This window comes from Eretmochelys imbricata, chromosome 27 (assembly GCF_965152235.1).
Source record: "Eretmochelys imbricata isolate rEreImb1 chromosome 27, rEreImb1.hap1, whole genome shotgun sequence".
NCBI classification, from domain to species: Eukaryota; Metazoa; Chordata; order Testudines; family Cheloniidae; genus Eretmochelys; species Eretmochelys imbricata.
In genome coordinates, this window is record NC_135598.1 from 6,096,241 (window position 1) to 6,116,360 (window position 20,120).

General features: G+C 52.7%; 1 protein-coding gene across 1 annotated transcript in view; it reads left to right on the forward strand.

The window, feature by feature from the left end:
• Positions 1-11,880: 11,880 nt before the first annotated feature.
• ITGB3 (integrin subunit beta 3) overlaps positions 11,881-20,120 on the forward strand; it is a 43,114-nt gene continuing 34,874 nt past the window's right edge. Inside the window, exon 1 of the mRNA XM_077806271.1 lies at positions 11,881-12,159. Coding sequence (XP_077662397.1) covers positions 12,096-12,159 — 64 coding nt within the window. The 5' untranslated portion in view covers positions 11,881-12,095. The remainder of the gene's footprint in view (positions 12,160-20,120) is intronic.

The window sequence follows — 20,120 nt, forward strand, 5'->3', positions numbered from 1 at the left end:
CTGGTGAGCAATGCAGAGCGAGAACCTTTTGGGGGCTTTTTTAATACATTGATGTTAGGCTAAGAAATGCTTCCTGTGCTGGTATCCTTTCACCTTTCCTTTTTAAAAAAAAATAAAATAAAAAGAGTCCCTAAGGAAGCAGGAGCTTCAGCCCCTGAAAGTTGAATCCAAAGTTTTCTTAATTGCATCCAATCCGATGACAGGAGTGTGCAAGCCTGGGATTGTTACCATGGTGCAAAACATCCCCTGGCTTCAGAGAAGGGAAGCAAGGTCAAGTGCTATCCTGCAGAGTCTCCCATCCATACGCCACATCAGGATTTTGGAGCAGCCAAAGCAGAGACAGCTCCTGCATAAACTGGCCCTGGCTTTGCAGGAAACCAGGCTCAGATCCTGAAAGGTATTTAATCACCTCGCTTCCACTGATGTGAGGATCTGGGTCCTACTGTTATTCCATGGGATTCATCCTGAGGGCCAATAAACACCTTGACAGGACAGGTGAGAGTTGAAAGCTTCAGGACTGTAAGGGCAAACACCGGCCATTGGTTATTATTACATTTTGTAGTGAACAGGCTAGATTGTATGTGTACCACTGCCCCCTACTGGATGGAATCAGTAATGCTCAACTGCATATCATAAGCCCTATATTGCTAACACTTAGTGGAGATTCTCCTTTAGCTCAAGTGACTTTTGGAGCAGGACTGGGTGGGGACTGGGCTTTCGGAGCAGGATGACCTAAGGTCTATCCCTGCTACTGATTGGTTATGGTGGCAATAGAGACATCTTGACGCCAGTTTCCACCCATCTCCAGTAACGGGTTACTAGTTATGATTGCTGTTATTTTTAAATGTGTTTGTGATGAGTTTCAGCTTGACAGCCCGTGAGCCTGGAAGCCTCTAGTTATCCCATCCAGGGATGGCGTGAGTAGCAGCAACACAGGATCACCGCACCCTGCCCCATCCAATGTGTCTCCTCAATCCTCCTCATCCTCATGACCCACCCATTCCTTGGCCTCCGTGCTGGGCCTGCCATGCTAGTGGCAACGTTCCACAAACTGGAAGCCTGCCAGGAACAAGGCGGCTTCCCCCACAGGGGCCAGGAGGCCTGGGGCCAGTCAGTCCTGCCCTGGGCTGGTATTGGGCTTAAGAGGAAGGATGCCCAGCAGAGCAGGGGGCCAGAGAAGTGCAAAAGGCAGGCAGGGGTGTGTGGCAGGCTCCAGGCAGGAAGGCTCAGGAAGAGCAGGGAGCAAACTAGAGGATCCCATCCCAGGAGGGGCTGAGGGCAGGGAGGGAAAGGAGCGTGGGCAGGGTGAAAGCTGAGCCCAGAGGGTGGGCAGAAGAGTGCTTGAATCAGCAGAAAGAGGACAGACCCCTGGGGAAGGATGGGGCTGGGCCCAATTGGTTACTGGGGCAAAGGCTTTGTGTTTTGCTTGCTTTGTATTTGGATACCCCAGGATGTGGGGGTCGGGGGGGGGTGGAGTTTTTGTATTGACTTAACTGGAGGGCCTAAGTCACTGCAGCAAAGCACCTCTCCAGTGGGAGGAGACTAAAAATGGATGTGGGGAAACTGAGGCAGGAGTGCTGCGGTGATGGGTGTTGCTGTGGGGGGTGCTCTGGGACGGTGCGCCTCATGACACCGTCCCCATAGGCATCTGACTAAGACCAGCTCATTCCAGACCACAATATGCCAAGCTGGTCACTGCCACACTGAGCAGCATTTGACCCAGGGCTGATGGGGAGGGGAGACATTGTATGTGGACCCTGAACTCAGGGCGGCCTAACATGTCTGTAACTGGGGTGAAATGGGTGGGGGCGGGGCCCCAAATGTCTCTCAACAGGCCTGCTTTGACCCTGTCTACTAGTACCAGTCCCACGGGCCAGCCAGTCCTCCAACGGTGAGCGAAGGGTGGATGTACAAGGTGGGGTTTCCTGCATTGAGCAGATGTTTTGTTCATTCCAGCATTTTGTGTGCGACGCTCAGGGGTTATCGGGGATCATTCCCTGCAAGAAGCTAACCTGGTATGAAAATCCTCTGTCACAGATCCCTGGAGCTGGGGAAGGATCGAGTTCCTGCCAGCTCACTGCGGCTGGCAAATTCTGGGAAGTTCCCTTCATAGATCTCAAGATTAGAAGGGACCATTATGAGAAGACCCACCAAGGGGATGCAGGGAGTCACTGGCACAGCTGGGAAAAGAACCTAGGCGTCCTGACTCCCCAGCCCGTGCTTTAGCCACAAGACCAGCCTTCCCCCTCACAAAGGCCTGGTCTTCTGCTGTTCAGGGTCTTTTTATTGACACTTATCAAGGCATTGCTGCTACCCAGAGGCTCTGAGCCTGGCTGGCTGGGGAGACTAAAACCACAGTTACTTTCCCTAATACAAGGGAAGGAGGCCAGAGAGGTTTAGTATATGGCACCAGCCCAGATTTAATGGCACACTGCCCTCCTGCAGCACCTGCCGTCCAAAGCTATTGCAGTAGCACCTTGGACCCCAGCCGTGGATCAAGACCCAGTTGTGTTGGGGGCTGCACAAACACAGAACAAAAAGCTAGTGGCTGCCCCAAAGAGCTGACAGTCTCAGTAATTGGATTAAGGAAAGGGAACTAGCTTAAGAGTCAAGAGACCTGAGTTCTGTTCCTGGCTCTGCCACTGACCTGCAGCATGACCGTGGGCAAGTCACTTCACTCTCTGTGCCTCAGTTTCCCCACCTCTTGTCTATTTCGATTGGAAGCTGTCTGAGGCAGGAGCCGTTTCTCGTGACCTGTTTGTACAGCGCCTGGGTTCTGGAGCCGATGCCTGCGTTGCAATCACTAGGTCAGACTTCTGCCCAGAAGGGGAGGTCTTGGGAGCTGTTCCTGCTCATTTCTGCAACCCACCTGTGACAGGGCATCAGGAGCTGGTGCAACGGGGCTAAAAAGAGCAAACTTCAGACAGATGAGGTACATCCCAACTGGTGCACAACAACCTGTGAGTGGTCAGGACTCCGCCCCTTATTGCCAGCCTAGTGATGGAGTAAGGACCCCTGACTGCAGCCAGAGCCGTGCATCAGATGGCAGAGAATCCCCTGCCCGCCCCCTGCCCCTCCCTCCAACATAGTGTCCTGCACCCCCCCAGACACCCTGGGCAGCCCAGAGCTGAGACCCCCCGCCCACAGCGTGGCGATCCCTTAGCAAAGCCTGGTCCGAAGCCCACCTCACCATCAGAATTCAGAGGCCGCGCTGGGGGGTAAATCCCGGGCGTGGAAGGAGCTGTCCCTACAGGATCGGATAGTGCCGCAGGAGCTCTCTCTAACCCTCCATTCAGTTCACTCCCAATTCAAGAAGCTTTTGCCCCCTCTGGTGGCTGCAGCCTGGCAACAGCCATCCTTGTGTCTCTGCCAGGGAGTTTATGGTCAGCTTTGTGGGGCACCAGGTCTGGCCAGATGCTTTGTAGGCCAGGGAGGACCTGGTGCCATGGGGTAGGAGTCTTGTGTCTGAATGGGGCAGGGGGGAAGAGACGTCTCCAAGTCCCGCGCAGCTCCTGAGGGCAGGGGAAGGCCTCAAGCCACCCCTGCGTTGCCTCTTCTAGGTGTGCGCTAAGGAGCACGGGGGGCTCTGCTGCACGGGTTCCAGGACGGGTGAGGGAAACGCAGAGGGATGCCAATCCCGCTGCCCAAGGCACACTCTGCACATGCCCCCGTAACACCTCGGCATGAATAACTCCGCATAAGGAGGGGACGTGCCGAGCCACCCACTGCACCGTGGGTGTGCTACAGTCTCTGGAGTCCTCGGAGCAAGGCCGGATTGATTTTCTAATGGAGATGCTCTAGTTCAACCACAGGTTGTCTGGCTGGATGCACGAATCACTGGCCGAGCGTTTCTGGCACAATGGCCCCTGCTGACCTTAAAATCCAAGCCCTCAATGAAACTTCCTTCCTGAAGGATCGCAAAGTGCAGTGCAAAGTTCGTGTGTAGCCAGCTGGTGAGTGTGTGTCACCGTGTCCCCTCTGGGCTGAGCCACAGGAGTTGTTACAGCCCCCAGTGGGCGACGGGGAGGGGGTGGCTTGGCTTTTTAGCCGAACCTGGACCTACGAGTCTTTTTAGCTCTGGAGGTCCCCAGTTCAGTCCCTGGGGTCCCAGCCAAGAGGGCAGTTGTCAGATGTGCAGAGCTGCTGGATCCCAAAGCCATTTCTGCACCAGTTAGTCAAATAGGGACACAGCATCGTAAACCGGTCCAGGGCAGGTTTCAGGCAGGAAGATGGAGCATGACCAAATCAGGAAGAGGAGGGGGATGAGGCATTTCTAGAACGAACATCAGAAAGATCCAAAACATGAGTCCTCATAGCGCTGGGAGCCTTTGACCGCCCAGGCATCTGTTGGAAAAGTTATACAGCAAAACAGAAGTCCCAGTAAGCTCTCGGAGCATACCGGGGACAGTTTTGTGTTTCAGAAAGTGGAGGAAGTCACCAGGAGGACAGCCATTTTAGACTTGGCTCTGACCAACCGGAGGAATCGGTAGTGACTCTGAAGGTGGAAGGCAATTTGATAACAATAGATTTCATGAGCCTACAGAAAGGAAGGTGTGAAATCAGCAGACTAAGGCCAAAGGACTTCCAAAAAACAGACTTTAGCAAGCTCAGAGAACTTGCAAGTAAAGTCCCATGGGAAGGAAATTTAAGGGAAAAGGGAGTTCAGGAGAACTGGCAGCTTCTCAAGGAGACAATATAAAGGCACAAGTGCAAACTATCCCCAAGCGAAGGAAAGATAGGAAGAATATGAAGAGGCCAGTATGGCTCTATCCGGAGCTCTTTAATGACCTGGAAATCAGAAAGGAATCCTACAAAAAGTGGAAACATGGATGAATTGCTAAGGAGGAGCACAAAAGCCCAGCAGAAGCACATAGGGACAAACTCAGAAAGGCTAAGGCACAAAATGAGTTACACTAGCAAGGGACATAAAGGCAATAAGAAGAGGTTCTATAACTACATGAGCAGCAAGAGAAAGATAAAGGAAAGTGTGGATCCTCTACTTAATGGGGAAAGAGAGCTAACAAATGGTGACATCAAGAAGGCTGAGGGGTTTAAGGCCTATTTTGCTTCGGTCTTCAATAAAAAGGTTAATGATGACCTGACAGTCAACAAAATGAATATTAACAACAAGGGGGAAGGAATGCAAGCCAAAATAGGGAAAGAACCGGCTAAAGACTATTTAGATATGTTAGATGTATTCAAGTCAGCAGGGACCAATGAACTTCACCCTAGGTACATAAGGAAGTAGCTGAAGTGATCTCGGACCCATTAGCAGTTATCTTCAAGAACTCCTGGAGGATGGGTGAGATCCCAGAGGACTGGAGAAGGGCAAATCTAGGACCTCTCTTTAAAAGGGGGAACAAAGAAGACCCAGAGAATTATAGACCAGTCCTGACTGATACCTGGAAAGATACTGGAACAAATTATTAAACAATTTTTTGAGCCTCTAGAGGATAATAGGATTATAATAGTCAAGAACAAATCACGCCAAACCAACCTAATTTCCTTCTTTGACAGGTTTCTAGCCTAGCAGATGGGGGGAAGCTGTAGACATGATATATCTTGATTTTAATAAAGTTTTTGACACAGTTCCACATGACATTCTCATAAGCAAATTATGGAAATGCGGTCTAGATTCAGTTATTATGAGGTGGGTGCACAACCTGTTGAAGGACTGTACTCAGAGACTAGTTATCAATGTTTTGCTGTCGGACTGGGAAGTGGATCTAGTGGGGTCCCACAGGGGTCAGTCCTGGGTCCGGTACTATTAAATATTTTAATTTAATTATTTGGATGATGGAGTGGAGCACATGCTGATCAAATCTGAAGATGACACCAAGCTGGGAGGGGTTGCAAGCACTTTGGAGGACAGAATTGGAATTCAAAACAGCCTTGACAAATTGGAGAACTGGTCTGAATTCAACAAGATGAAATTTAGTAAAAACAAGTGCAAACCTTCATTTAAGAAGGAAAAATCAAATGGACAACTACAAAATGGGTAACAAGTGGCTAGGTGGTAGTCCCGCTGAAAAGGATTTGGGGGCTATAGTAGATCACAAATTGAACATGAGTCAACAGGGTGATACATTGCAAAAAAAGCTAATATCATTCTGGGCTGTGTTAACAGGAGTGTCATATGTAAGACACGGAAGGTAATTGTCCCGCTCTACTCGGCACTGGTGAGGCCTCAGCTGAAGTACTGCATCCAGTTCTGGATGCCACACTAGGAAAGATGTAGGCAAATTGAAGAGAGTCCAGAAAAGAACAACAAAAATAATAAAAGGGTTAGAAAATCTGACCTCCAAGGAAAGGTTAAAAAAACTGGGCATGAGTCTTGAGTAAAGAAGACAGCGAAGGGGAACCTGATAACTGTCTTTGAATGTGTTAAGGACTGTTACAAAGAGGACGGTGATCCATTGTTCTCCATGTCCACTGAAGGTAGGGCAAGAAGTAATGGGTTTAATCTGCAGCCTGGGAGATTTAGGTGAGATATTAGGAAAAACTTTCCAACTCTCAGGATAGTTGAGCTCTGGAACAGGCCGCCAAGGCAGGTTGCGTAATCCCGTCATTGGAGGTTTTTAAGAACAGGCTGGACAAATCCCTGTCAGGGATGGGCTAGGTTTTTTGGTCCTGCCTCAGCACAGGGGGCTGGACTTGATGACTTCTCGAGATCCCTTCCAGCCCCACATTTCTATGATTCTATGACCTCAGAGGGGACTGGGAAGCTGAATAAAGATTGGCCAGGACACCAAACTCCCCTTTTCAGGACACCCCCCAGTTCTTCAAACAGAGGGAGTTGGGGTCTTTAAGGCCTCAGTGGGGTGTCTCTGCCTAAAGACGATCTCCATAAACACCAGCCAGCTGACACTATTAAAGTCTTTACAGTGTTACTATTGCGGGTAATAAATGTTACCGTGACACTTGCAGGATTCCTGCTACTTTTCTTTTAGTGCTTAAAGTGAGGGAATTAACCGGAAATGCCGTGTAAGACCAGCACTAAGGGGTTATAATCAACAGGACAAAAAGTCGGTGTGAGGCCAGACACTTTGCCCAGTGACTTTTTTCTGCATCTGCTCAGCAGCAGTGTGCACATGAGGACACTAGGGGGCAGCACCAGAACACCATGGAAAGGACACGGGGCAGCCGAGGGAACCAATGAGGGCTCAGGATGCGTGTTTTGAAAAGCGGTGCCCTGGAGAGGAGACCAGGCAGAGTCAGTCGCTCACAGGCTGCTCACACTAGTGGCCTGCCGCCCTTCCCTGCTGGCCCAGGCCCCTTGGTAGCTCTGCCCGTGCACTTAGCTTGCATCCTCCCAAGTTGTTGCAGAGTTCTGTGCATGCTAGAACGTGGGGGTGGATAGGAGCAGGAATCACATGGGGGAACAGGGCAGAAAGGTTTCTATAACAACTAGTCCACACTCCCTTCCAGACCCTGCACTTGAACTCAGGCCTCCTGACTCTCTTTGTTCATCTGCTGTCAGCAACTAGCTGTCAAAGCATGTGTCTCATCCTCCACCAAGGAGCAGGTCCTCAAGGAATCAATCCTGAAGCACTTACATGAGAGGAAAGTGATCAGGAACAGTCAGCATGGATTCACCAAGGGAAGGTCATGCCTGACTAATCTAATCGCCTTCTATGATGAGATTACTGGTTCTGTGGATGAAGGGAAAGCGGTGGATGTATTGTTTCTTGACTTTAGCAAAGCTTTTGACACGGTCTCCCACAGTATTCTTGTCAGCAAGTTAAAGAAGTATGGGCTGGATGAATGCACTATAAGGTGGGTAGAAAGTTGGCTAGATTGTCGGGCTCAACGGGTAGTGATCAATGGCTCCATGTCTAGTTGGCAGCCAGTATCAAGTGGAGTGCCCCAAGGGTCGGTCCTGGGGCCGGTTTTGTTCAATATCTTCATAAATGATCTGGAGGATGGTGTGGATTGCACTCTCAGCAAATTTGCGGATGATACTAAACTAGGAGGAGTGGTAGATACTCTGGAGGGCAGGGATCGGATACAGAGGGACCTAGACAAATTGGAGGATTGGGCCAAAAGAAATCTGATGAGGTTCAACAAGGATAAGTGCAGGGTTCTGCACTTAGGACAGAAGAATCTAATGCACCGCTACAGACTAGGGACCGAATGGCTAGGCAGCAGTTCTGCGGAAAAGGACCTAGGGGTGACAGCGGACGAGAAGTTGGATATGAGTCAACAATGTGCCCTTGTAGCCAAGAAGGCCAATGGCATTTTGGGATGTATAAGTAGGGGCATAGGCAGCAGATCGAGGGACGTGATCGTTCCCCTCTATTCAACATTGGTGAGGCCTCATCTGGAGTACTGTGTCCAGTTTTGGGCCCCACACTACAAGAAGGATGTGGAAAATTTGGAGAGTCCAGCAAAGGGCAACAAAAATGATTAGGGGTCTGGAACACATGACTTATGAGGAGAGGCTGAGGGAACTGGGATTGTTTAGTCTGCAGAAGAGAAGAGTGAGGGGGGATTTGATAGCTGCTTTCAACTACCTGAGAGGTGGTTCCAAAGAGGATGGTTCTAGATTATTCTCAGTGGTAGAAGATGACAGGACAAGGAGTAATGGTCTCAAGTTGCAGTGGGGGAGATTTAGGTTGGATATTAGGAAAAACTTTTTCACTAGGAGGGTGGTGAAACACTGGAATGCGTTACCTAGGGAGGTGGTAGAATCTCCTTCCTTAGAAGTTTTTAAGGTCAGGCTTGACAAAGCCTGGCTGGGATGATTTAATTGGGGATTGGTCCTGCTTTGAGTAGGGGGTTGGACTAGATGACCTCCTGAGGTCCCTTCCAACCCTGACATTCTATGATTCTATGATTCATAGAGGAGAACAACCTACAACTGCTACCGCTTACTCTGTTAGCCCAAGTGGCCATGCTGATGACCTGACCTATGTGGGTGCCAATCTGGGTCCACGCGATGGAATTGTTGGGGATTGCATTCTGCTTTTTTAAAATAAGAAATTACACACACAAAACGATGTGCAAGGTTAATTCAGCTCCCTTGTGCATAGGCATTAGGACACCATCTTTAATTACATGACTGCACGCTCATTTCTCCACCAGACCCCTGCCTCATTCAGTGCACAGATGGGAGCTGCCCTGGAGACAAATCAGTGCAGTGCAGGGAGGGAGACTGTTGTCGGTAAGACCCCTGCCTCGCTTGTTGCAAAAGCTGGAAAGTGTGTAGTGAAGGAGGCAGGGGGTTGCAGGAAGGGAAGGGATGGTCTCATGTTAAGGCAGCTGACTGCTGCTCTGGAGAACTGGATTCTATCCCTGTCTGCATTCCTGGATGATACCAGGCGAGTCACTTAAATCAAACGTTTCACCAGTGGTCACTAATGGTGTATTCCTTGGTGTCTAGGTGCCCAGTTTGAGACAGGTGGGGTGTCTGAGGTGCAGAAGTGCTGGACGCTCACAGTTGCAGCAGAAGACACAAGGAGCTGTGCCCTGACCATATCACGGTAAAAATGCTAAATCCTGTGAAGATTGCCAGGCCCTAGTTCTCTTGAGTTGGGCGCTCTAAATTAGTGGACACTTTGGGCCTTAATCTCGCTGGGCTTAGGTTCTCCATCAGAAAAACGAGGCTAGCGGCAGCCCCTCATGTGAAGAGGTTGTGAAGATAAATTCATGAATGTCTGCGAAGCACTCGGGTACTCTGGTGAACGCCCAACAGAAGCATCCAGGGGGAAATTAATCATTCTGGATTGAGTGCCGGTTTTGGAGGGGGTGCGTTAAATAAGACCTGGGCTGCCCTTTGAATGAGCAGGATACAAAGAAATGTCAAATACCTGCCTCTTCTGTGAGCGCTGTCCATTCTGTGCACTGAGCCAGTGAGGGAGGGTCCAATGGCAAACAAAATAGTATGTGATCAGGTCATTAAAGATTGCATCGTTGGCATCCATACGCACAAAGGGGGCCAGTGAAAGTCCAACCTTCGTTCTGGCATTTCCTGTCAAGTGCTGGACTTTGCAACCTGAACTTTTTGATCACACGTTTGTATGGAAGTGTTTTTATTACAGTAGAATCCAAAGGTCGCGATCAGGCCTGGAGCATACTGGGTTCTGGACGGACACACAGTGAGAGACGGTCTCTGTCCTGAAGAAGTTACTGTCCAACTAGACAAAGGAGAAGAGCGAAAATAGAGGTAGATGAAAGTGAAGTTACTTACCCAACATCTCATAACAGGCAGTGGCAAAGCCTGAAATAGAATCAGGGGTTCCCGCCCCCCTAATCTGGTGCACCAGCAATTCTGTCCTTGCACCTACAAATGTTCTCTGACTCTTTCTCCAGTACCCACACCCAGCCACTTGGACCCAGGGCTGAGTTCAGTTTCAGTGTCCCATGCTAAGGGGAGGGTGTGGGTGTGGGGGGGGTGTCAGTGTGTTTGTCAGTCACCCAGCACAACAAGGCCCTGATCCTGATTGGTCGGTAGCTGCTCCTGAAATATAAAAAACGCTGATAAAGACACAGACCATCCATTTGCCCAGCTGTGGTGGCGATTTGGGCTCCTTTTCGAAAGAGCGGGTGTTAAATCACTCCGGAGGCTGTGGCAAGCAGGTGGTTGCAGGACTAAGATCTCTGATTTTCCGGCCACGCGTGTGCTGAGTTGGCATGAGGCATATCTGCCTGACAACTCATCCTCACTCAAGTGCTCCAGCAGCTTGGAAAGGGGAAGGGCTGGAGAAAGAGGAAAACAGATGTGTCCTTCTCTTTCACCCTGCCTCCTGTTATTGTTAGGGTAGCATCTAGCTACCTGTGCTAGGTGCGGTACAGACAGACAGAGGTAAACGGTGCCCCAGGGAAGGACACCACAGGGCAGAGGTGGGGTGGGCAAGCAGTCCTATACAAATTCATCGCTTGCATCACCCAGTCTCACCCACTGCATAGCACAGGCCCGGAGCATCTCGCCCAGTAACTCCTGCACCCAGCCCAGCAGCGCTGACTGAGCAGGACTGTAACTTCTGGAAAGATACCCGGCTTTGAGTTACAGACCGTGAGTGATGGAGCACATCCCGGGGCTGTGCACAGGGGCTGCTCCCTAACGCAGGGGAGGGAGCAGAGACCCGCTGTCCCTGCCCCTACTGGCCCCAGACTGCATCCTTCCAAGGGAAGGCTGAACCTGCCAGTGCCAGGGAGCCGCTGGGGGAGTGGCAGGGCACCCTGGGACTGTGCAGGGGTGTAGTACTAGAGGTTCATTTCCTTGTGGCACTGGCCCCTTCCAGCCATGCGCCGAGGACAGATAGGACTCTGGGCAGATCCAAAAGGTCAGAGATTTCCCCAGATCAGACAAGCCCCCCCAAAGTTTGGCTACTTCCCCACAGTAGAGCTGGGTCTGAGACAGAAAGCATCTCTCCCATCAGTGTAAATCTGGAGCGACTCCACTTTTGTCAACGAGGTAAAACCGGTGCAGATAGGAGGCGAAGCAGGACCAAAGTTCGGAACCAGATCTTAAACTTCCTCCACCTTTGGGACGGCTGCATCCAAACTCAAAGCCCCTGTCTGTTCAGACCCTGAGTCGGACCCCCCTGCGCTTACACCAGCTTGACAGCAGCATCACTCCATTAACTTCAGTGGAGTTACTCCTGATTTACACCAGCGTCAGCCAGAAGAGAGTTGGGTGTTTTGCATTTGGATCTGACCTCCCCCGGAATTTGGACTCCAAGGGTTTGGATCCAGGCCCTATCTCTAGCTAGAGCAGAGGCAGAAAAGAAACCCAGGGAGACGCTCCTGGGGCGGGTGCAGGGTGTAAAAGCAGGCTCTGGCCCCAGAGTGGCTGCAGCCCGGGGGCTAGGCCGGCGGTCACGGAGCCAGGCTGGGTTTATAAGGCCCTGGGAGGAGACGGACGCAGAGGCAGGAGCGCCGCGCTGCAGGCAGACAGGCGGGGGCAGTCGCTGACTCAAAGCTGACGGCGGAGTTTCCTCCAGGCAGCCCGGGCTCTGGATCAGCACGACCGTGCGGCTCAGGCCCTCAGCCTCATGATTCATCCCCCCGGGTGGCTCAAAAGCTCCGGCCGTCCCAGCCCCGGGCTCCAGCTCTCGCCGCCTTCCCAGTGCTGAAGTCCGGACTCGGAGAAGATGCGCGGACTCCGCCCGGCGCTCCGGACCCTGGTGCTGGCGCTGTGCGCTGCGGGACTCCAGGGTAGGTTCCCCGGGCTCCGGGGGTCGCGCTGGGTTACCCTCGGGCACGGGGGTGGCCGGTGCCCGGCATTGCCCCGGGGGGGAAGGTTGCAAACTCTGTTTGCTCCGCTCCCAGCGATGCATAGATTGTGCCGGAGGGGATGGGTGTGCGTTGGGGGGTGGGTAGGTACCTGACTCTGTGTTTCTGCGTATTCAGCTCCTATTGGGTGTGTGCGTTTCGATGCTCCGCACACTGAGGCGCTAGGAGTTGGGTAGGTCTCCAGATCCGAGCGGGCCATTGCTTGGGTGAAAGCCCCAGGAGTCTGCATAGCCCCTGGGCTACAGGAGGTTGAGGTGTCCTCCCCAGGCAGCGAGGTGTTGCAACGGCTCGTGACTTTAGCCTGAGGCTTGCGGTAGCCTGGTGCTTTTCTTCAAGCCCCTGCACTCAAGGGGTTGCATGAGACTCACCTTTTAAAAGCCTCACAGCGGCAGGGGAGAGCTGGGAAAGGTGACCCCAAAGACGCCCCCCGCCCCCCACGCCCGGAAGAGAAATAAAAAGAACCCCAGAATTGAGTGTTTTTAAAATCTCGTGTTTTTAAAGCCAATCGTTTGAGTTTTGAAGGCTTGGCGTTGGCAAGAGCCAGAGGTACCAGAGCCCCTTTGTTTGGGCTTTTTAAAACTAGCTGAGGTGTGTGCAGGGACTAACCTGCCCTGGCCCCTGAAATGGACTGGGGACCCCATAAGTCCTTTCTATCTCCGAACTCTAGGATCTGTGAGTCCCAGTGTGTGTGTGTGTTTGGTGTGTGACTGCACCCTCAGTGTGCATGTGGAAGTGTGTGTTTGGTGATGTGTGGTTGTACCGTTGGTGTTGGTGCGTGTGTGTGGAAGTGTTTTGTGATGTGTGATTGCACCATTTGTGTTACTGTGGGTTGGTGTGTGACTGCAGCCTTGGCGCGTGTGTGGAAGTGTGTGGTTAGTGACGTGTGGTTGCACCGTGTTGTGTGGGTGTGTTTGGTGTGTGGTGCTGCGCAATGGCGCGGCACCATCGGCATGAGTGTGGATCGGCACTTCCCTTGTGATTGGTTTGGGGACTGGGCGTGGGGTGTGTGGTTAGTGACGTGTGGTTGCACCGTGTTGTGTGGGTGTGTTTGGTGTGTGGTGCTGCGCAATGGCACGGCACCATCGGCATGAGTGTGGATCGGCACTTCCCTTGTGATTGGTTTGGGGTCTGGGCGTGGGTTTACATGTCTGGGTGTGTCTCTGTCTAGCAGGAATATTCCCAGCCTCTGTGCAGGAAAGAAGCATATTGGGACATGCACAGGGCACCTCCTGCAGAGGTGGCAGAGAGCCTTGCCATGTTTGGGTTTTTCCTGGTGAAACAAGCCAGCATCACACGAGAGCTGGGTCCCAAATCCCTGCGCTGCAAAGCCGTGTGCGGAGGACTCGGCCGGGTCTCTCCTCGGCCATTCCCACGCCCCATCTCAGCCCTTCCTGCTGTTCCCCTGAGGCTACCCCCCATCCTGACCAGGCCTGACAGTGCTGAGAGGGCTGGTGCTGAGTTTCTTGCTCCTGACCCACCCACTGCGAGGTCCTGTCAAGCACTCCTGGGCCAGGGGAAGACTGAGTGCATGCGGGCTACACAGGGCCAGACACAGAGAGCAGGGCTATGGTGATGCAGCCTGCCCCCTTCCAGCCCTCTGGGTGTGTGTCGCACACCAGCTGAGACTTAGTTACATGATGGTGAATGGGTGTGAGTCCGTGAGACCTGCACCTGACACATCACCTCTGACTTCTGCCCACGCCGCCTGACAAAATAGGTGTGTTTTTACCATGGGATAACAACTGCCCAGGCGCTGGCTGCTGGATGCACTTTGGTTTTCCCTGAGGGTTTACTGCTGGCCTTGCCTGGCTACCAGGCAATAAAACTATCCAGGCCTGTCTCTACTGAGGATTTTACAGTGAGAAAACTCTTGCACATTAATTATTTGGCAGCAATAAAACCCCCTTGGTGTCAGTTATGCCACAGCTGGAGCCTAGGGGTAAGTCTAGATGGGGGACACAGGTTGTGCTTTCCGATGTGCTGGCTGGCCAGGTTTTTCAATGAGGCTTTGGGTCGAGTGTGGCCACAGCGAGCTGACTGGGTGAACCAGAATCATCCGTATTATTTACTCCATGTGTTGTGGTAGGTGCTGTACAAACAGCACAGGAAGCCAGTCCCTGCCCCCAGAGAGCCGAGTGGCAGCGTTTGCCACCTGCTTGGCACTGGGGTAGATGGCGACACGAGGTGCATGGCCGCAGAGAATGGTTAGGGTCTGGGGGGAGGGTTACCCTTTGCGGATAGCCTGTTGCAGAGTTAGCAGTCTCTTCTGTGCGGATTGGGCTGGGCCAGGACTTCAGGGAGACCACGTGTGCGGAAACTGGGGCGGCACAGGCTGGGAGCTAGAGGCCCAGAAAGGACCGGAGCTGTCTGTGTCCAGCAGAGGCTATAAAGAACCCCCCTTTGTATTCCGTGCGGCAGTCTTGTCTCAGCGCTGGGGCACTATGCTAGTAATGCAGTCGGGGAACGCGTGTGTTCAATCTCATCTCTGGGGGTCTATTAACATCTCAAACCACTCAGACTTTGCTCCACCCTTACCATGGTTCATCAGAACCTCCAGGGTACAATCTCCCAGCTCATCATGACCCCTATAGTACCCAGCAAAACCAGGCGGCCGCCTGGGGATATGATTCCTTCTCTCCTGCTGGCATCCCACCTAATTTACCCCTGCCCCCGCTCCAACTAATGTTCTTGGGCAGGTAACAGACACTGGCATACAATACTGACTCCCGTGCCCGGGACAGTGGCTAGCCAGTCTGCCCGGGGATAAAAACGCTGCCAGATGTGAATTCTCTGCTCCCTGTATGGGGAGAGTTTTACGCCCTCTTTGCCCGGGTGTAAATGAGGACACAAGGACAATGGAGACTCAGCCCGCTGTGTTTGTCAGCTGGCAGCCAGAGCGCTGACTGCACCATGAACCAATGAACAAGCAGAGCCCCCCGTCCAGTCAGGGAGAAGGCAGATAGGTGGCTCTGCAGTGCCAATGCCCTGCAGGGGTCTGCCCAGGACAGGGGACATGGATCGAGGCCTCAGAGAGGAGCTTGGAATTGTGTGGAATCCAAGATGGTCACAGGAGCCTAAAGGAGTTAGATACCTGACTTTCATTGTATGTCAATGGGATTTGTGCACCTATCCCCCTCCGGCTTCTTTGACCAGCCCCGCCCAAAAGGAGACAGCACCAGGGCCCTGATTCAGATCTCACTGGTGCCAGTTTCACCCCACTGTCTGCCAGTTACACCAGCACCAAGGAAGAAAACTTGGCACTCCGTATACAGAAACACAATTCCTCTGGGACCAGCATTGCTGAGTCTGCTTCTCCCTCACCACCTGCCTGTAGCCAGCCCTGAAAACCCCCCGGCCCTTCTCGCTACTGCAGTGAATCAAAAGGAAGTGGCCAGGACGGTAACGCAGCAGACGGGGGCTAAGTGGTGGCGCTGGTTGGAAAGCAGCTGAGCTGGGATTCATCATCGCTGGTGCTTGACTTTGCCGGGGGCGGGGGGGGGGGTGGATTTCAGGAGGCCTCAGAGTTTAGCTACAGCTGAGCTCTCTGCTCCAAGTGCTGGCACGACCGGCTCAGCCTCTGTTGGACGTGCTCCATGGGGTTCCTAGCTCAGGACCCTCCAGAGGAGACCTTACCACACCAGGTCCCGGCTGCACAGTGTGGCTGCAACACGCAGATGGGGAGCCATTTGTCCCCGTGTTCTTTAGCCCAGGATATTTAGTGCTTTGTGTCCAACAGATGGCCTCTAGCTCAGGTCCACATCCATGACAGGTGCTGCCACACTCGGCCTAAGTGACTTGCCCAAGGTCATGCAGCGCCAGCTTTAGACCCCACATTGGCTCATTCCTAGGCGGGCTCTATCCCTAACACAGCTGTGTGGGGCAAGGGAGGAGCCCCAGCTAGCCCAGGGTGAGACTAATGACCACACCTGTCAACAGGCCCCGAACACGGAGGGGAGAAAACCCGTCTGATAGGAAGCACGCTCTGCCGGTTGGCTGCTGAAGGAGAACTAAGCACCATGGGCTCAGTACTGCGCTCTGGTGACCGCAACCCATGACTCAGCGGGTAAATGTGGTTCTTAGGAAGACAGAAGTGAGGAATGGAGGAAATTCTCGGGCTGCAGAGGGGTCAGGGAGCCTACCTGAACACCTTCCCCTCCCTCCGCGAGACTGTGGTGGCACTGGTTCAAACCTGCGGGACGCCATGTGAGGGCTGCCTCACAGGTTTTGTTCTGAGGGGGGCTAGACACTGCCCACCCCTGTGGCCTGAGTCCCCTTAGCTTTCAAAGGTACCCTCTGTGTCTTATGTATCTATCAGGAGCTCCAATGGTTTGCAGGACCCGGTGCAGAATCCTGAACGCCCGCAATGGCCAACTGAGGATCCCTTTGTGCTTCTCCCGCGGGCTGCCAAGCTAATGCTTCTCCTGAGATTTCCTTAGCACTAAGCCGCTCTCTGAGCCCCTTTGTGGCTGTCTTCCAGCTTTGATGAGCAAAAGAAATCCAGTGCCCATGCTCATAGTGCCTGGACTGCAGCTTGGCAGGGTCTTGGCAGGGCTGGGGAGAGTTGACACTGAAGGGGACAGGAGAACGGAAAGAACAGGTGGTAACCATCCATACCTGTGTATCTACACAGCAGGGCGCTGACTGTAACATCATTGTAGCTACGCTGGTATGAATGCCCTCAATATAGACGGGCACTTAGTGACGTGTAATTTGGGTGGTCAATAGAGATTATCTTCTTTAATAAGGGTCTTTGGTGGTTTTATGGAAGGAGTGTTGCTCTGGGACTCAAAAGAGCCAGGTTCTAGTCCTGGTGATGTTAGGCAAATTACTTCTGCTTCCTGTGCCTTGATTTCCCCCTCTGTATAATAGGGGTAATGGTTGAAAAGCACTTTGAGATCTATGGGCGAAACGTGCTGTATGAAAGCTAGGGATTATGTGGGCAAAGCTCAGTGTTGATGGCCCTTTTCCTCACCCCCGGGGCTGGGCACTGACACCAGTGCAGAGTGAATGGCCAGTGCTGCAGAATCAGACCCTCACTGTACATGGGTGATGTGGCTCTCCTGGTAGGAGATACAAGGCTCGGGGCGGGGAGAGGAATCAGACCCCTTTCCATTAAACTGCCCCCAGCACCCATCACTCTTTGGAAAAATGGGTCCCTAAAGAGTGTGGGGGCTGAGTTTTACAGTGGGCATTAGCCTGCCTACAGCACCCCTGCCCTGTGCAAATGACTGATGTGAGCTGCTGCTTAGGATGGAGCAGGAAGCCTGGCCATGTGCCCCGCACTGGCTAAGGGCAGGCCCATTATGTCCTGCCCCAGTGAGGGCCAAAAGCCGTGCATACAAGCGAGCCCAGGGAGGGTGTCCCTTCCTGCTCCGATTGCTCTGAGGCAAGGGCAAAGAATCAGTCTGGGCACCCAGCTATTTTAAGCAATTTCCTACCAGCCGCTGTTGCTTCACTGGTTCCTCTTCCTGTTCTGCTTTCATTTTCCTGCCTTCCCCTCCCCCCATCCCCTTAGCTACAGCACTCAAACGCTGGTACTTCCACCCCCGCGTCTGCAGCTGCAGTGCACAGAGCCAGGCCATCCCGGAGCAGGGAGTCAGGCCGTCTTGTTTTGCGACAGGCGCCTCTCAGTCCAGCCTCTGTCCTGTCAACATACACTGCAGTGGGGCAAGCGATGGGGCTGGAGCAGGAGGCCTGGTGCTTTAAACCCAGCTGACTCATCACGGGGCCTCAGTAACAGGAGAGAGGTCATCAGTCAGCGGGTCTCCCTCAGCCCCCGAGCCAGCTGCCTCCTCTGGCTCCCTTCTTCCCCACAACAGGACCCATTTACAGGCAGCATCAGCTCCTGCGGCCAGTCCGACCGGTTAGTATTGTTGGTGTTGTATTAGCGCCTTTGTCAGACCCCCAGGCCTGGTTGTGCTAGGCGCCGGGAGAGAACTCACAAACCATGCCGAGGTGGGTTACCGTGTACCTAAAGAGCGCCCTCTCTGGCTGGTGTGGGCACTGCACTGATAAAATCCATGGGGCCCTCATTAAAGGGTGCTTCAGGTGGAGGCAGGATGCCAAGAAGCCCTGGATGGGTTGAAATCAGAGGGACCAGTCAGTCCGCAGGGGCTCTGGTAATGGGAGCCTCGTTTCCAGGAAAACACATACATGTGGCACCCACTGCGCAGTGTGTGCTGTGTGTCCCCATCTGTGCTGACCCACAGAGGGCCTGAGGCTGCTACAGACCTTGCTGGGCAGGTCTGGCTCACGCCATAGCAGCTCAGGTGTTTTGCGCTGGAGGTTGCCGGCACAGTCCCCAGCGAGACAGCTATCACCCGTGCTTTGCTGCCTCGGCACATGTGCACAAGTGGCCGTGCGACCCAATGATTCTTTGCGAGGCAATGATTTGCGTGACCTAGGGAGGGGGTGGAATCTCCTTCCTTAGAAGTTTTTAAGGTCAGGCTTGACAAAGCCCTGGCTGGGATGATTTAATTGGGGATTGGTCCTGCTTTGAGCAGGGGGTTGGACTAGATGACCTCCTGAGGTCCCTTCCAATCCTGATATTCTATGATTCTATGATTCTGTTAGTCCCAGGCGGTGATGCCAGGCCATGCAGGAGGGAGAGGCTTCAGAACCAACAACTGCCCTTCAGCAAAGGATTTCCAAAGAGTCACAGCGTTACACCCGCCGCCAGCCAGGTGCGCTGCGGTAACCACAGCGATCCGTCGATTGCACGAAGGATCCCCACGCACTTTACAGACACTAGTTACGCGAATGCTCAGCATCCTAGTGAAGACGGTGCAGCTCTGTGTTTTCATGGGGAAACTGAGGTGCAGGAAAAGGCAGTGACACTGGAGAACCATAGAGTTTAAGGCCAGAAGGGACCACTAGATTAGTCTGACCTCCTGCATATCGCAGGCCAGCAACATCACCCAGCACCCTGTGACTGGCAGCCTGCCCCTTTTAGGCCTGGGGCCAGCTGAAAGCCCTGTTCAATTAGTCATGCCCCACCATACCTCCACAGAGTGGGGCCTTAAAAGGAAAAAAGCTGAGCTGGGAGGGGGAGTAAATAAGTGAGTGGAGAAAAAGCATATATATATATATATATATATATATATATATGGAGAAATTGCTCTAAAGATTCCACTGAGTAATCAGGGATTTCAAGGTTAGTTTAAAAAGGAATGACAAGAATTACTGGCCGATGAGAGGCAGAAGAGGCTATAAAAAAAGCCCCAGAATAGAGGCAAATGCACTACTCGCAGCAAAGTTCTGCATGGCTCAGTGACGTTCTCACATTTGCAGTGTTGACTAGTCCCTGTGGGTTGAATAATCATTGATCTTTATTGAGTCCAGACAACAATGGGTTGGGAAAGGCAGGTCAGGTTAAAGAAACAGCTGATCAGCTGATATGCGAATGCAGGGCGTGTTCCCAGGAAAGGCAGGGTCTATGGGGAGAATTTAGATACTTGAAGGTGACAGAAGATACTCAGAGTATTGGGAAAGCACTTTCCTGGGATTTTTAAAGCCTCTGGAGCAGGGTAAGGGAGCGTAGTAGTGGTGTGACTGTATGAGGAGTCTACTAGATGGAGCTAAGGGGAGAGAGGGGCAGTTGTTAGATCTCTGATGGCCAGGGTCTGGGGACGGAGTCCTCATGAGCCTGAGGACCCTGAAGCTAAGCTAAGAGGACTCTTTATAGATCCTCATGAGAGGGCTGGAGGGGACCCTTGCAGTCAGGGGGAAGAAGGAATGTGGGAGCCCTGATACAGGGGAGGAAGAAAAATGGCAGATCTGTGGTCAGGTACATGCTACAGAGTTAGGGCGATGCAAGGCAGTTTACACCGACCTAACTATAGAAGTGAGCTGTAGCTCACGAAAGCTCATGCTCAAATAAATTG